Source organism: Drosophila serrata, unplaced genomic scaffold (assembly GCF_035046125.1).
Source record: "Drosophila serrata isolate PLE 108 unplaced genomic scaffold, ASM3504612v1 contig_8, whole genome shotgun sequence".
Lineage (NCBI taxonomy): Eukaryota > Metazoa > Arthropoda > Insecta > Diptera > Drosophilidae > Drosophila > Drosophila serrata.
In genome coordinates this window covers 49,611-62,441 of record NW_028256906.1, presented here as the reverse complement: position 1 = coordinate 62,441, position 12,831 = coordinate 49,611, and the positions used below count along the sequence as shown (strand labels likewise).

General features: G+C 35.8%; 1 protein-coding gene and 1 non-coding gene across 7 annotated transcripts in view; both read right to left on the bottom strand.

The window, feature by feature from the left end:
• Positions 1-12,831, bottom strand: part of Ptpmeg2 (Protein tyrosine phosphatase Meg2) — a 38,023-nt gene that overhangs the window by 12,881 nt on the left and 12,311 nt on the right. For 5 of the 6 annotated variants that reach the window (XM_020952935.2, XM_086826008.1, XM_086826004.1 and 2 more), the window contains exons 2-3: positions 1,634-2,056; positions 1,337-1,567 (exon numbers count right to left, since the gene is read on the bottom strand). In XM_020952935.2, coding sequence (XP_020808594.2) covers positions 1,337-1,567; positions 1,634-2,056 — 654 coding nt within the window. Of the gene's footprint in view, positions 1-1,336; positions 1,568-1,633; positions 2,057-3,058; positions 3,320-12,831 lie in introns of those variants that run through there. The other variant, XM_020952934.2, reaches the window with a different exon arrangement.
• TRNAR-ACG (transfer RNA arginine (anticodon ACG)) lies at positions 6,986-7,058 on the bottom strand. The gene has a single exon. It is a non-coding gene; the product is annotated as a tRNA-Arg (tRNA).

Here is a 12,831-nt window from a genome sequence, read left to right as displayed (position 1 = left end):
TATGCATACCTATACATATAGATATATGTACATTGGTGTAAACACAGTCGAGTTCAGAAAAGTAGAATTAGTTTTAAAGTGTTTGTATTTTTATACAAAATATTGTAAATTGAAATTATTTTTTTCTGTTAGTGAATGAAGAATTTATTGCTATTCTTCGAATTGTTATTGATTGTAATATATATTTACATTTGTGTCCTCGTCTGTATATCAAAGTCGGCAGATTATGTAGACAAATAAGGTTAGCCAGATAAACACACAAATATAATGGTTACTCATAACTTGAAGATTTTGTTGTACTTATTTTTTGAGATTGAGCAAACTATGTCGAGGGCTTTGAATTTGACTTTTGAATGCCGGCCGGCAAATTTCTCTTTGGAAAAATATCCAAGCAAATACTATAGGAATTCATATTACAACACTATTTATTACGATGAGTGAAGAGAGTAGAAGAAACCCATATATTGTCCTAATTTTAAAAATCTACAAAAAATATAATAAAAATAATATAAATAAATTATTCTAGGCAGGGTTTTTGGAAAATACATGAGTCTATATGAGCTACGAAGACATAACTAGATCGACTCGGCTGTTAGTAGTGCATTTTTGCACTCAAAACAAACATCTACAATAAATACATTACAAAACCATTCAATTTGGTATACATTTTATACAAAATATTCTTTTAATATTACAAATACCTCAAATACAATCAAGAATTAACTCCCAAGATCTCTTTCACTGCCACTGACAGACCAAATATATTAAAAATTTGATGGATGACATTAAAAGTCAACGAAACGAAACAGAAATTTTCAGCTTGAAGACATTTTCAGCAATTCCACAGGCCACTTGGCATAGATATTCGGATATGAAGAAACATATATGAACGATAGAAAGAAAACCCACACATGGAATGAAAATATTTGTTGTAAGGCATTACTAAGTGGTATTTATAATATTTTAATTTCAGAGAACAGGCCACGCTTCGTGCGTTTATGGGGCAAGCTGGGATTGTGTGCGTTCTGTTGTTTTTTTGACTTTTGACTTGAGTTGACGTTGCCAAGAGCCGGAAATGACACAAAGGGGGGGTGGCTTCCCAAAAAAACATGAGTTTCATCAGTGAAGAAACTTTGTGTCACAAGTTCTCATAATTAATCGATAATTACAGGCATTAACTATCAAGGTTTTGGTTGTGCATTTCGTAATTTTGATTTTAAATTGGCTAAAGCCCTTTAAACAGATCTTACTAACTTAATTCCGACATGTTAACTTAATCTTGTTCCCCTTGCCATGCCTAAAAGTATACCTAACAATGGTGAATCCAAAAACTCACCTTGAGCAGCGTTAGAATCTTCTGGGAGAGGTCATAGTCAAAGTTGGAATACTTGGACCCACTCATGTCGTAGATGAAGACAAGACCAGCGCGTTGCGTCTCCGTGTCCTGAAGTGCACTATCCAGCTGGTAGACAATGCCCTGCAACGTGGTCTTGTGCGAAACGCTTAGCGGACTGTGGCGACTGGCGGTAAACAGGGCAATGGCAGCACCGCTGGACGTCCGAGCAGGCTGGAAAGCAAATTACAAATATATATTACTAAAGAGAATAGCACAAGAAAATCATGATAGACTAACCAGGATCGTGAACTTGCTGGTCTTCAGCTCGGAGAGCAGTGGCTCCACATCGGGATTAATGGTGTCGAGTGACTCCTTTTGTCGGATCTGCTCATGTTGCATATACAAGGATACCGCTCGCTCGACATCAAACTTGCGGGCGTTAAGAAATTTGACAGCTGTCGTATGCGAGATGTGGCGGCGTTCGAGCAAAGCTCCTCCTCCTGCTGTCGCTGAAGATGAAGATTGCACCTGTAGGTGCTGCTGTTGCTGCGCCTGTTGCTGTTGCGTGCCACCTGTTATCAGGTTGTGCGTGCTGCTGGTGGTGGAGGAGCAGGCTGAAGCTGCTGGTGATGTATTTGTAGTTGTCGCTGTTGCTGTGGTTGCTGACGGGCTGCAGTTTGCACCTAGGTCGTTGCAGAGATCAATGAATTGCTTCACAGCCTGTAAAATAAAATGAATGTTAGGCTTGTTCGAAAGAACTAAAAGAATTGAGAGATATTCTTCAGCTATAAGGTAAAACCTCCTTTGTATATGGATTATACTTAATATCATTTCATCCATTGAATTCTGAATTATTCCACAAGTTTTCACTCAGAAGTCAAGTTTCTTTACTATATGCTGAGAAACTAGTAAGCAATTTGATCATAACCAAGTGAATTTATCTACAAATTAGTAACATTATGGAATTCTACTTGCGTTGTATGATTCTGACCCACATGAAGTGGTTAACTGGTTTCCGCTTAACCATTTCCCATTTACCATTTGATGCATGGTCATTGGTATCAGCCAAGTTGCAGCTGATCAATAAAGCCACCAAGTTTATAGTCCAAAGGAACTAGTTCAGTCCAGGCTGATTATAAATTTGAATGGTTTATGAGATGATGCAAACATTGCGTTCATTCTCACGAATAAACTTCGTGATGCTTCGCAATTAATCATGATGTCTGATCATTTCTAGTTCCCAGTGAATATAAGCTCACGCCCATGATCACATTTATTATTAAATATATGCATTATCTCCAGCACATTTGTCATATAAATTTCTAGGGTATAATGTACCGTCTTTTCTGTCAAAAAAAAGTGCAAGTTTCATTTATTCTTGAGCGGGTTAATGGGTCACGTTAATCGACGCTGACGCTGACCCATTCCCCACTCCAAGGTTAATGTGCCATGTGGAGAGGCCTTTAAAGTGTTGGATCAACGAAATTCAAGTATTATTACGCTCAATTAACGCGACTCGTCATTATTTTATTATATGGTTCTCTTCATTATTTCTGTATGACTTCCTAAGCGGCTCTTTTCGGTATATCCGTTCCAACACCAGGTACAAATTCCATTCACCATTTTCAGAGCTTTTACAACTCAGCTCAAGCAATTTGCTGTGTGCCGTCAACTAATTAAACAATCCAAACACACACACACACACGGAACCGATAAACCTACCTGTTCGCTTCTTCGACGACGCTGATACAGATGAACCATGGTCTCTGCTTTTAGTTTACTTTAAGTCACTTCTTAATCACTTTAACTATATATATTTGGACCAAACATATGTGTACGTGTTAGCACTAATATATCCTGTTTGTGGATGACAGGGCCCAACCCTTCCCTTTATCGCGACCCGTTGCCTCTGAGGTTTTCTTGTCTACTGAAAATTGCAATCGCGACAGCGCTCCGCTTCGATCGACCGTCGGATCGGAAAAGGCAGCAGCGCTGTTGACGCCAACGTCGGCGTGGACTGATATCAGAAACACACTGGGGAAAAAACGTGAATCATTAAACAATAAAAGAATATTTTATGAAGGAGATGAAGGAGCTAGTTGTACTGTTCCTTGGTTGTATAGAATTTTTTCATGGGAATCATATGCACAGATGTGCGAGATTTGTTTTGGAACAAATTTAAGGCCAAACTATTTGAACGAAACTTTGGAGTTATTCTTCTATATAATTTTACTAGTGTATAAGTCGGAGCATTGCGAATCGGTGGACTATATATATATATATATATATATATATATATATATATAAATATAGCTGACATAGGAACGATCGGAAAACTTAAGTCAGTTACAATGAACAATATGTAACTATGAGCAGTAAGTAACTCTGAGCGGTAAGTATCTAGAACAGCAAGTAACTCTGAACATTAATTAACTATGACAAGTAAGTAACTATGATCAGTAAGTATCTATCACCAGTAAGTATGTATGATCACTTACTAATTTGAACACTAAAAACAATGACTTGCAACTTTTGTAACACAACACGTATCCGAGACTTGGCTGGCAGAAGGCACTTCGTTCCGGGGATGTTAGAACAAGTTGGGAATCATATGCACAGATGTGCGAGATTTGTTTTGGAACAAATTTACGAGCAAGGTATTTGAATAAAACTATGGAGTTATTCTTCTATATAATTTTACTAGTATATAAGTCGGAACATGTCGAATCGGTGGACTATATAAACATATATATATATAGCTGACATAGGAACGATCGGAAATCTTAAGTCAGTTACTATGAACCATACGTAACTATGAGCAGTAAGTAACTCTGAGCGATAAGTATCTATGACCACTAAGTAACTCTGAACAGTAAGTACCTATGACCAGCAAGTAACTCTGAACATTAATTAACCATGACAAGTAAGTAACTATGATCAGTAAGTATCTCTGACCAGTATGTATGTATGATCACTTACTAATTTGAGCACTAATAAACAATGACTTGCAACTTTTGTAACACAACACGTATCCGAAACTTGGCTGGTAGAAGGCACTTCGTTCCGGGGATGTTAGAACAAGTTGGGAATTATATGCACAGATGTGCGAGATTTGTTTTGGAACAAATTTACGAGCAAGCTATTTGAATGAAACTATGGAGTTATTCTTATATATCATTTTACTAGTGTATAAGTCGGAGCATGGCGAATCGGTGGATTATATAAACATATATATATATAGCTGACATAGGAACGATCGGAAAACTTAAGTCAGTTACTATGAACCATAAGTAACTATGAGCGATAAGTATCTATGACCACTAAGTAACTCTGAACAGTAAGTATCTATGACCAGCAAGTAACTCTGAACATTAATTAACCATGACAAGTAAGTAACTATGATCAGTAAGTATCTCTGACCAGTATGTATGTATGATCACTTACTAATTTGAACACTAAAAACAATGACTTGCAACTTTTGTAACACAACACGTATCCGAGACATCGCTGGTAGAAGGCACTTCGTTCCGGGGATGTTAGAACAAGTTGGGAATCATATGCACAGACGTGCGAGATTTGTTTTGGAACAAATTTAAGAGCAAGCTATTTGAATAAAACTATGGAGTTATTCTTCTATATATTTATACTAGTAAATAAGTCGGAGCATGGCGAATCGGTGGACTATATATATATATATACATATATATAAAGCTGACATTGGAAAATTTTAAGAATAAAATTATAACTTTTCCAGTTTTCACCCAATTAAAAAAAAAAAGGGATAATATAAAACCCTTATAAAAATTTGGGAATTTTGAAAAAATTAAATTTTTGTCGGATCGATTCGGCTGTTAATGCTGATCAAGAATATATATGATTTATAGAGTCGGAAATGAGTCCTTCACTACAATTTGACTACAATTAAAGTACCTTTGCAGGTTATGGAAATTCCTTTAATAAAATCTTTTGAAGTCTAAATATGGAATGGTTATTTACATACAATTTGAATTGATACTTTTTCGTTAAGTGTATTCGGTGCTGCCGCTGTGCTGCGGTTAACGAACTGCAGCAGTAGCGAACGTTTTGAGCAGCGTTTTCTTGGAAGCAGAGACGCAGGCGGCGTCACCGGCGGCATACCAACAATTTGAGTCATGCGGGAGTTGCCTCCGCCACCATATGTCGCCCTTCCGCACAGTGGGACAGACCGAAGATAACGATTGTGATTGATAAGGATTTGGAAAGGGGGAAAGAAACACAAACCTTCTCTATAACTTATCGATTAAATCGCATTCGTGGGAAGTCGAGGCCATTATCTCGCCAAATTCGAAGAAGTGAACTCTATCAATTAGCATGAATTTGTTTCACGTTTCAGCAAAAATGCAATTTCACGTTGAACATTAAGGCAGTGCCAAAAGGTTAAGAAAGAAATTAAATAAATATATATAGAAAACAATTATTTACTAATTGCATTATACCTTTGCTAGGTATTATAAGTTTAGTCTGAAGTTTGGAATGCTAAGCAAGCTTAGCTTCCTTTCTTGTTTTTTTGTAGTATGGAACTTTGAACCACTGTACGAATGCCAGGGACTCCTCCGTAGCTGATTCGGATGATGCCAAGTCCAAATAAGAGGTGACCGATGCGATGCGTCATTTTATTTATGAACACGTTCGTCTTACCTGACTCTTTCTACGAATACATTATCATCCCGGAGTCTGGGACAGCGGCTTAATGGCTCAAAAAAAAAAAAACCGTTCAATGCCTTGTGACATAATAAATAAAAAAGAAATACCAACAAAATCAGAGATAAGAAAGTAAAAAAAAAACAAAAAAGAACAGATAAGAAATTACAAAAAAAAAATTAAAAATTAAAAAAATAAATACAAATACTTGAGAAAAATAAACTAATAAAAACTATAAGCTTATTTATATTCTGACACCAAGCCGGATTTAAAAATAACTCTAAGCCAGAAGGAAAGCTAACACCGGAAAGAAGAATATTGAATTACCCTTGCAGTAAATCAATCATAACTAAGCCAAAAATGCATTAATTTTAATTCGGAAAGCTGTTCTGTGCTAGTTTTTATTAGGTTAATAAATCTGCATACTTCAATTTTAAATTAAAAAAAAGCAAATTTTTGTCAATTTTTGAAAATTTTACGATGTAACCCCTTATAAAAATTTTGAAATTTTGAAAAATATAAATGTTTGCAAGACACAGCTAGATCGATTCGCCTGTTGATTCTGATCAAGAATATATATGGTTTATAGGGACGGAAATGACTCCTTTACTGCTTTGCAAGCTTCTAACTAAAATGATAATACCCCGCAAGGGTTAAAAATAAATTATAAATACAAGAAGTAAGAAAACTATAGTGCGTTTATCTTTAAGATAGTTTCTTCAGCTTGAGTTCATGGTTCGAACCCCAACTAATTATCTGAGTCGAGGGCGACTAACTTTATTGTTAAATAAATATATATTGAATATATATTATATATAACATAAAATTAATTTGCTCTTAATCTACAAATTAAATAGTTCTATTACTTAAAGACTTTTGAGATCGAAGGGTTTATAAATGAACCTTAAAACATGTTTACATTTTTGTACAAATATGAAACATAAAAAAAAAAACAGACAACAAAAAATTCGATCCTGCCAGGAGTCGAACCTGGAATCTTCTGATCCGTAGTCAGACGCGTTATTCATTGCGCCACAGGACCGATGGCCCAGGTAAGACAGAATCTATATATGAATATCTATGAATACACGTGTGAGTATGTTGGGAGCAAGCAGTCACACTTGTTGAGTGGAACTGGGTCTATTTATGTATGTATATATGTTTATGTTGCTGTTGTTGTTAGCTTGGCCTAGGCCAACAGGTCACCGAGTCTTGTCTAATTTTAGATATACTCGCTAATGGCACCACGGTCGCTACTTTCACTTCTGCCGGGGTAGGAGATAGGAGCGGGACTGGTATTCGCTGAAGGAGAGAGTCTCTGTATGCTCTGACTAACTTCAGTGGAATTGATCATGACGATTGTGATGAATATACAAAGTGAGTATGTATTCACACAGATGAATCTTTAACACGAAAATTGTACCTCAATCAATCAAATAAGATAATGTTTACAGAAGATACATACATTGTTTTGAATGAGCCTTGAATGTCATAAGAAAATAAAATATTGAACATGTTGGTAAAATCCTAAAATTACTCATACGTGTTGTAGATCTTTTCATATTTATTACAGCAACACAAGATGATTTTCCAATTAGCAAAGCTATAGAGAAAGAGAGAGAGAGAGAGAGGAAATGAGGCAGAAAGCGGAAGGTGAAGCACACTCACTTCCGGTTTCAGTTCGGGTTCTGGTTATGGTTATGCCTTATGGTTGTGCTTGTGGTTATTAACGTAAATCTCTTGGCTCTGACAGCCAGTAAATAGAGCAACAAGTAAGGCCAATGCTGCTGCCGGTCTTATGCCTAACTGTTTGCATGCAAAGTAACAGCGACAGACATGATGGCAAAAGCGGTTCCATTTCGTTCCGTTCGGATCGGCTTAGATCGGTTCGGTTCTACGGTTTGAAACTGTAAAACTAAGCTCGAGGGGGTTTTTAGTATAAGTTACTAGTAAATCAGAGTCTCTGGATCTTTGGAGAGAGAGAAGATCTTAACGGACGCTGAGCATGAAAGATGGTTCTAAAAGAAAAAAAACAACAACAAACGAATAGCGATTGGAAATCTTCGAAGCAAACAGATTCGCTTGGGAAAAGACAGAGAAAGCAGGGAGACTTCTCATAAACTTTTAAATGATTAATATACTTAAGGCTGCCACTAAAAGTGCAATGATATAATAAAAATAATAATAAATACTTTGGGAACATAATTATATAGTGTTTGCAGAACTGTACAAGTTTTTCCCCTTTACAACATTTTATCCTAACTTTTATAACCTTTTATCCCAAACTTTATGACTTGTATCCCCTTCCTCCCTTCCAACTCCTCTCCAAACCCTACTATTATTCACGTTATTCCAACAATTTCCTTTCACAGGATGCAGGATATTGCTGACAGATTGTTGTCTGAGAATATTCCACAGTTTCACCAGCAGGAAATACACAGTGAAGGGGTTTTCTGGGAGGGTCGACTGTCTAACTTCCTCTTACACTTTCACACTTTTTATTCGAAATACTCGCTCTCTGTGCGGTGAATTTATGAAGCTTCCGCTAAATGCGCAGACGCAAATTGGTTTTTAGGAGGTAAAAAGTGGACGCTGTGCAGAAAAACAAATGGAAAAATTAAGTTTGAACTAAAGTACTCTTCGTTGTATAACTTGAACTCGAATAAATATAAAAAAACTAAACAGCTTAGCAAAAAATATATTGATTACGATTTGAACTCAAACCCCAGTCCTAGGGGAATCATTTTTGTTAATTAACTATACATAAGTTTTAAGATTTATTATATGATTTGTACTATGTCTATCGCTCAAAGAATAAGCTTGGGGCCTTTTGTAACGGTTTACCGTCTTTGTTTAAACATATAGCCCCCTATGCCACGCCCATTTGCATATGAAGAAATGCTTTCAAGAGAAATGCAAAGCCAACAAAGACTCTGAAGCGGCAGCGAAATTTCATTTGCATGCGAATTGATGTCGGTGCTTGGGTTTCTTGTGCGATGAGATGTGTTATATATGGTCTGAACCCGAATCCGAATCCGTTTCGAGCTCCAAACGGAACTTGGCCAGCAGAAGAGATACGACCCAAAACACACAAAAGAAACCAGCTGTGAAACATGATTATATACACCGGGGCAAAATTTTCCATTAAATTCGAATATATATTATATAGGAAGAAGTCATAGGTAATTAAAGCATACCCTGGGACTCTCAACTTCTGAGTCACAAGTACAAAAATACACAAAATTAACACCTTCACAAGTGTTCACTTAAAATCAAATTGATTAACTGAGAATTTAGTGTGTGATTTGAAGTACTTTTTAAGTGTTAAGCACTGAATTTGGCTATCGGGTAGTTAAGGTTGTTTAAATTCTACTATGACTAAGTAAATTTGTTAGATTTGTTTTGTGGCTTCACCGAATTAAAAAACAAGAGGTATGACTTCATGGAAAGATGTTGTTTTATTTCCAATATATTATCAGTAAGTTACTCTGAACAGTAAATAATTATGAGCAGCAAGTAACTCTGAACGATAAGTATGTATGGCCAGTAAGTACCTCTGAACAGTAAGTATCTATGACCAGCAAGTAACTCTGAACAGTAAATATCTATCACCAGTATGTATGATCACTTACTAATTTGAACACTAATAAACAATGACTTGCAACTTTTGTATCACAACACGTATCCGAGACTTGGCTGGTAGAAGGCACTTCGTTCCGGGGATGTTAAAACAAGTTGGGAATCATAAGTACAGATGTGCGAGATTTGTTTTGGAACAAATTCAGGAGCAAGCTATTTGAATAAAACTATGGAGTTGTTATATATAATTTTACTAGTATATAAGTCGGACCATGTTGAATCCGTGGACTATATAAAAATATATAAAGCTGCCATAGGCACGATCGGAAAATTTAAGTCAATTGCTATGAACAGTAAGTAACTCTGGACATTAAGTAACTATGAGCAGTAATTAACTCTGAACGGTAAGTATCTATGACCAGTAAGTAACTCTGGATATTAAGTAACTATGAGCAGAAAGTAACTCTGAACAGTAAGTATCTATGGCCAGTAAGTAACTCTGAACGATAAGTATCTATGACCAGCAAGTACCTCTGAACAGTAAATATCTATCACCAGTATGTATGATCAGTTACTAACTTTGAACACTAATAAACAATGACTTGCAACTTTTGTATCACAACACGTATCCGAGACTTGGCAGGTAGAAGGCACTTCGTTCCGGGGATGTTAGAACAAGTTGGGAATCATAAGTACAAATGTGCGAGATTTGTTTTGGAACAAATTCAGGAGCAAGCTATTTGAATAAAACTATGGAGTTGTTCTTATATATAATTTTACTAGTATATAAGTCGGACCATGTTGAATCCGTGGACTATATAAAAATATATAAAGCTGCCATAGGCACGATCGGAAAATTTAAGTCAATTGCTATGAACAGTAAGTAACTCTGGACATTAAGTAACTATGAGCAGTAATTAACTCTGAACGGTAAGTATCTATGACCAGTAAGTAACTCTGGATATTAAGTAACTATGAGCAGAAAGTAACTCTGAACAGTAAGTATCTATGGCCAGTAAGTAACTCTGAACGATAAGTATCTATGACCAGCAAGTACCTCTGAACAGTAAATATCTATCACCAGTATGTATGATCAGTTACTAACTTTGAACACTAATAAACAATGACTTGCAACTTTTGTATCACAACACGTATCCGAGACTTGGCAGGTAGAAGGCACTTCGTTCCGGGGATGTTAGAACAAGTTGGGAATCATAAGTACAGATGTGCGAGATTTGTTTTGGAACAAATTCAGGAGCAAGCTATTTGAATAAAACTATGGAGTTGTTCTTATATATAATTTTACTAGTATATAAGTCGGACCATGTTGAATCCGTGGACTATATAAAAATATATAAAGCTGCCATAGGCACGATCGGAAAATTTAAGTCAATTGCTATGAACAGTAAGTAACTCTGGACATTAAGTAACTATGAGCAGTAATTAACTCTGAACGGTAAGTATCTATGACCAGTAAGTAACTCTGGATATTAAGTAACTATGAGCAGAAAGTAACTCTGAACAGTAAGTATCTATGGCCAGTAAGTAACTCTGAACGATAAGTATCTATGACCAGCAAGTACCTCTGAACAGTAAATATCTATCACCAGTATGTATGATCAGTTACTAACTTTGAACACTAATAAACAATGACTTGCAACTTTTGTATCACAACACGTATCCGAGACTTGGCTGGTAGAAGGCACTTCGTTCCGGGGATGTTAAAACAAGTTGGGAATCATAAGTACAGATGTGCGAGATTTGTTTTGGAACAAATTCAGGAGCAAGCTATTTGAATAAAACTATGGAGTTGTTCTTATATATAATTTTACTAGTATATAAGTCGGACCATGTTGAATCCGTGGACTATATAAAAATATATAAAGCTGCCATAGGCACGATCGGAAAATTTAAGTCAATTGCTATGAACAGTAAGTAACTCTGGACATTAAGTAACTATGAGCAGTAATTAACTCTGAACGGTAAGTATCTATGACCAGTAAGTAACTCTGGATATTAAGTAACTATGAGCAGAAAGTAACTCTGAACGATAAGTATGTATGGCCAGTAAGTACCTCTGAACAGTAAGTATCTATGACCAGCAAGTAACTCTGAACAGTAAATATCTATCACCAGTATGTATGATCACTTACTAATTTGAACACTAATAAACAATGACTTGCAACTTTTGTATCACAACACGTATCCGAGACTTGGCTGGTAGAAGGCACTTCGTTCCGGGGATGTTAAAACAAGTTGGGAATCATAAGTACAGATGTGCGAGATTTGTTTTGGAACAAATTCAGGAGCAAGCTATTTGAATAAAACTATGGAGTTGTTCTTATATATAATTTTACTAGTATATAAGTCGGACCATGTTGAATCCGTGGACTATATAAAAATATATAAAGCTGCCATAGGCACGATCGGAAAATTTCAGTCAATTGCTATGAACAGTAAGTAACTCTGGACATTAAGTAACTATGAGCAGTAATTAACTCTGAACGGTAAGTATCTATGACCAGTAAGTAACTCTGGATATTAAGTAACTATGAGCAGAAAGTAACTCTGAACAGTAAGTATCTATGACCAGTAAGTAACTCTGAACGATAAGTATCTATGGCCTCTACGTACCTCTGAACAGTAAGTATCTATGACCAGCAAGTAACTCTGAACAGTGAATATCTATCACCAGTAAGTATGTATGATCAGTTACTAAGTTTGAACACTAATAAACAATGACTTGCAACTTTTGTATCACAACACGTATCTGAGACTTGGCTGGTAGAAGGCACTTCGTTCCGGGGATGTTAGAACAAGTTGGGAATCATATGCACAGATGTGCGAGATTTAAGAGCAACCTATTTGAATGAAACTATGGAGTTATTCTTCTTTATAATTTTAATAGTGTATAAGTCGGAGCATGGCGAATCGGTGAACTATATATTTATAATGGCTATATATTTGACGAAAATGTGCTTTAAGAAAAATATAACTTTTCAGTACATTTTCGTCAAATATATAGCCGTTATATATTAATCTAGAAGTTTGTGTAAAATTTTATGAAAATCGGACCATTATATATTGTTAAAAATAGAAGAAAATGCATGTTAAACTCTTAATATAAAATGTATAGGTGAGTGAAATGAAAGCAGGCATTTTAACATAAATATATATAATTTATACTGTATTAATTGCTATTGATCGAAGTTCTATCTGTACGGGTATACGAACTT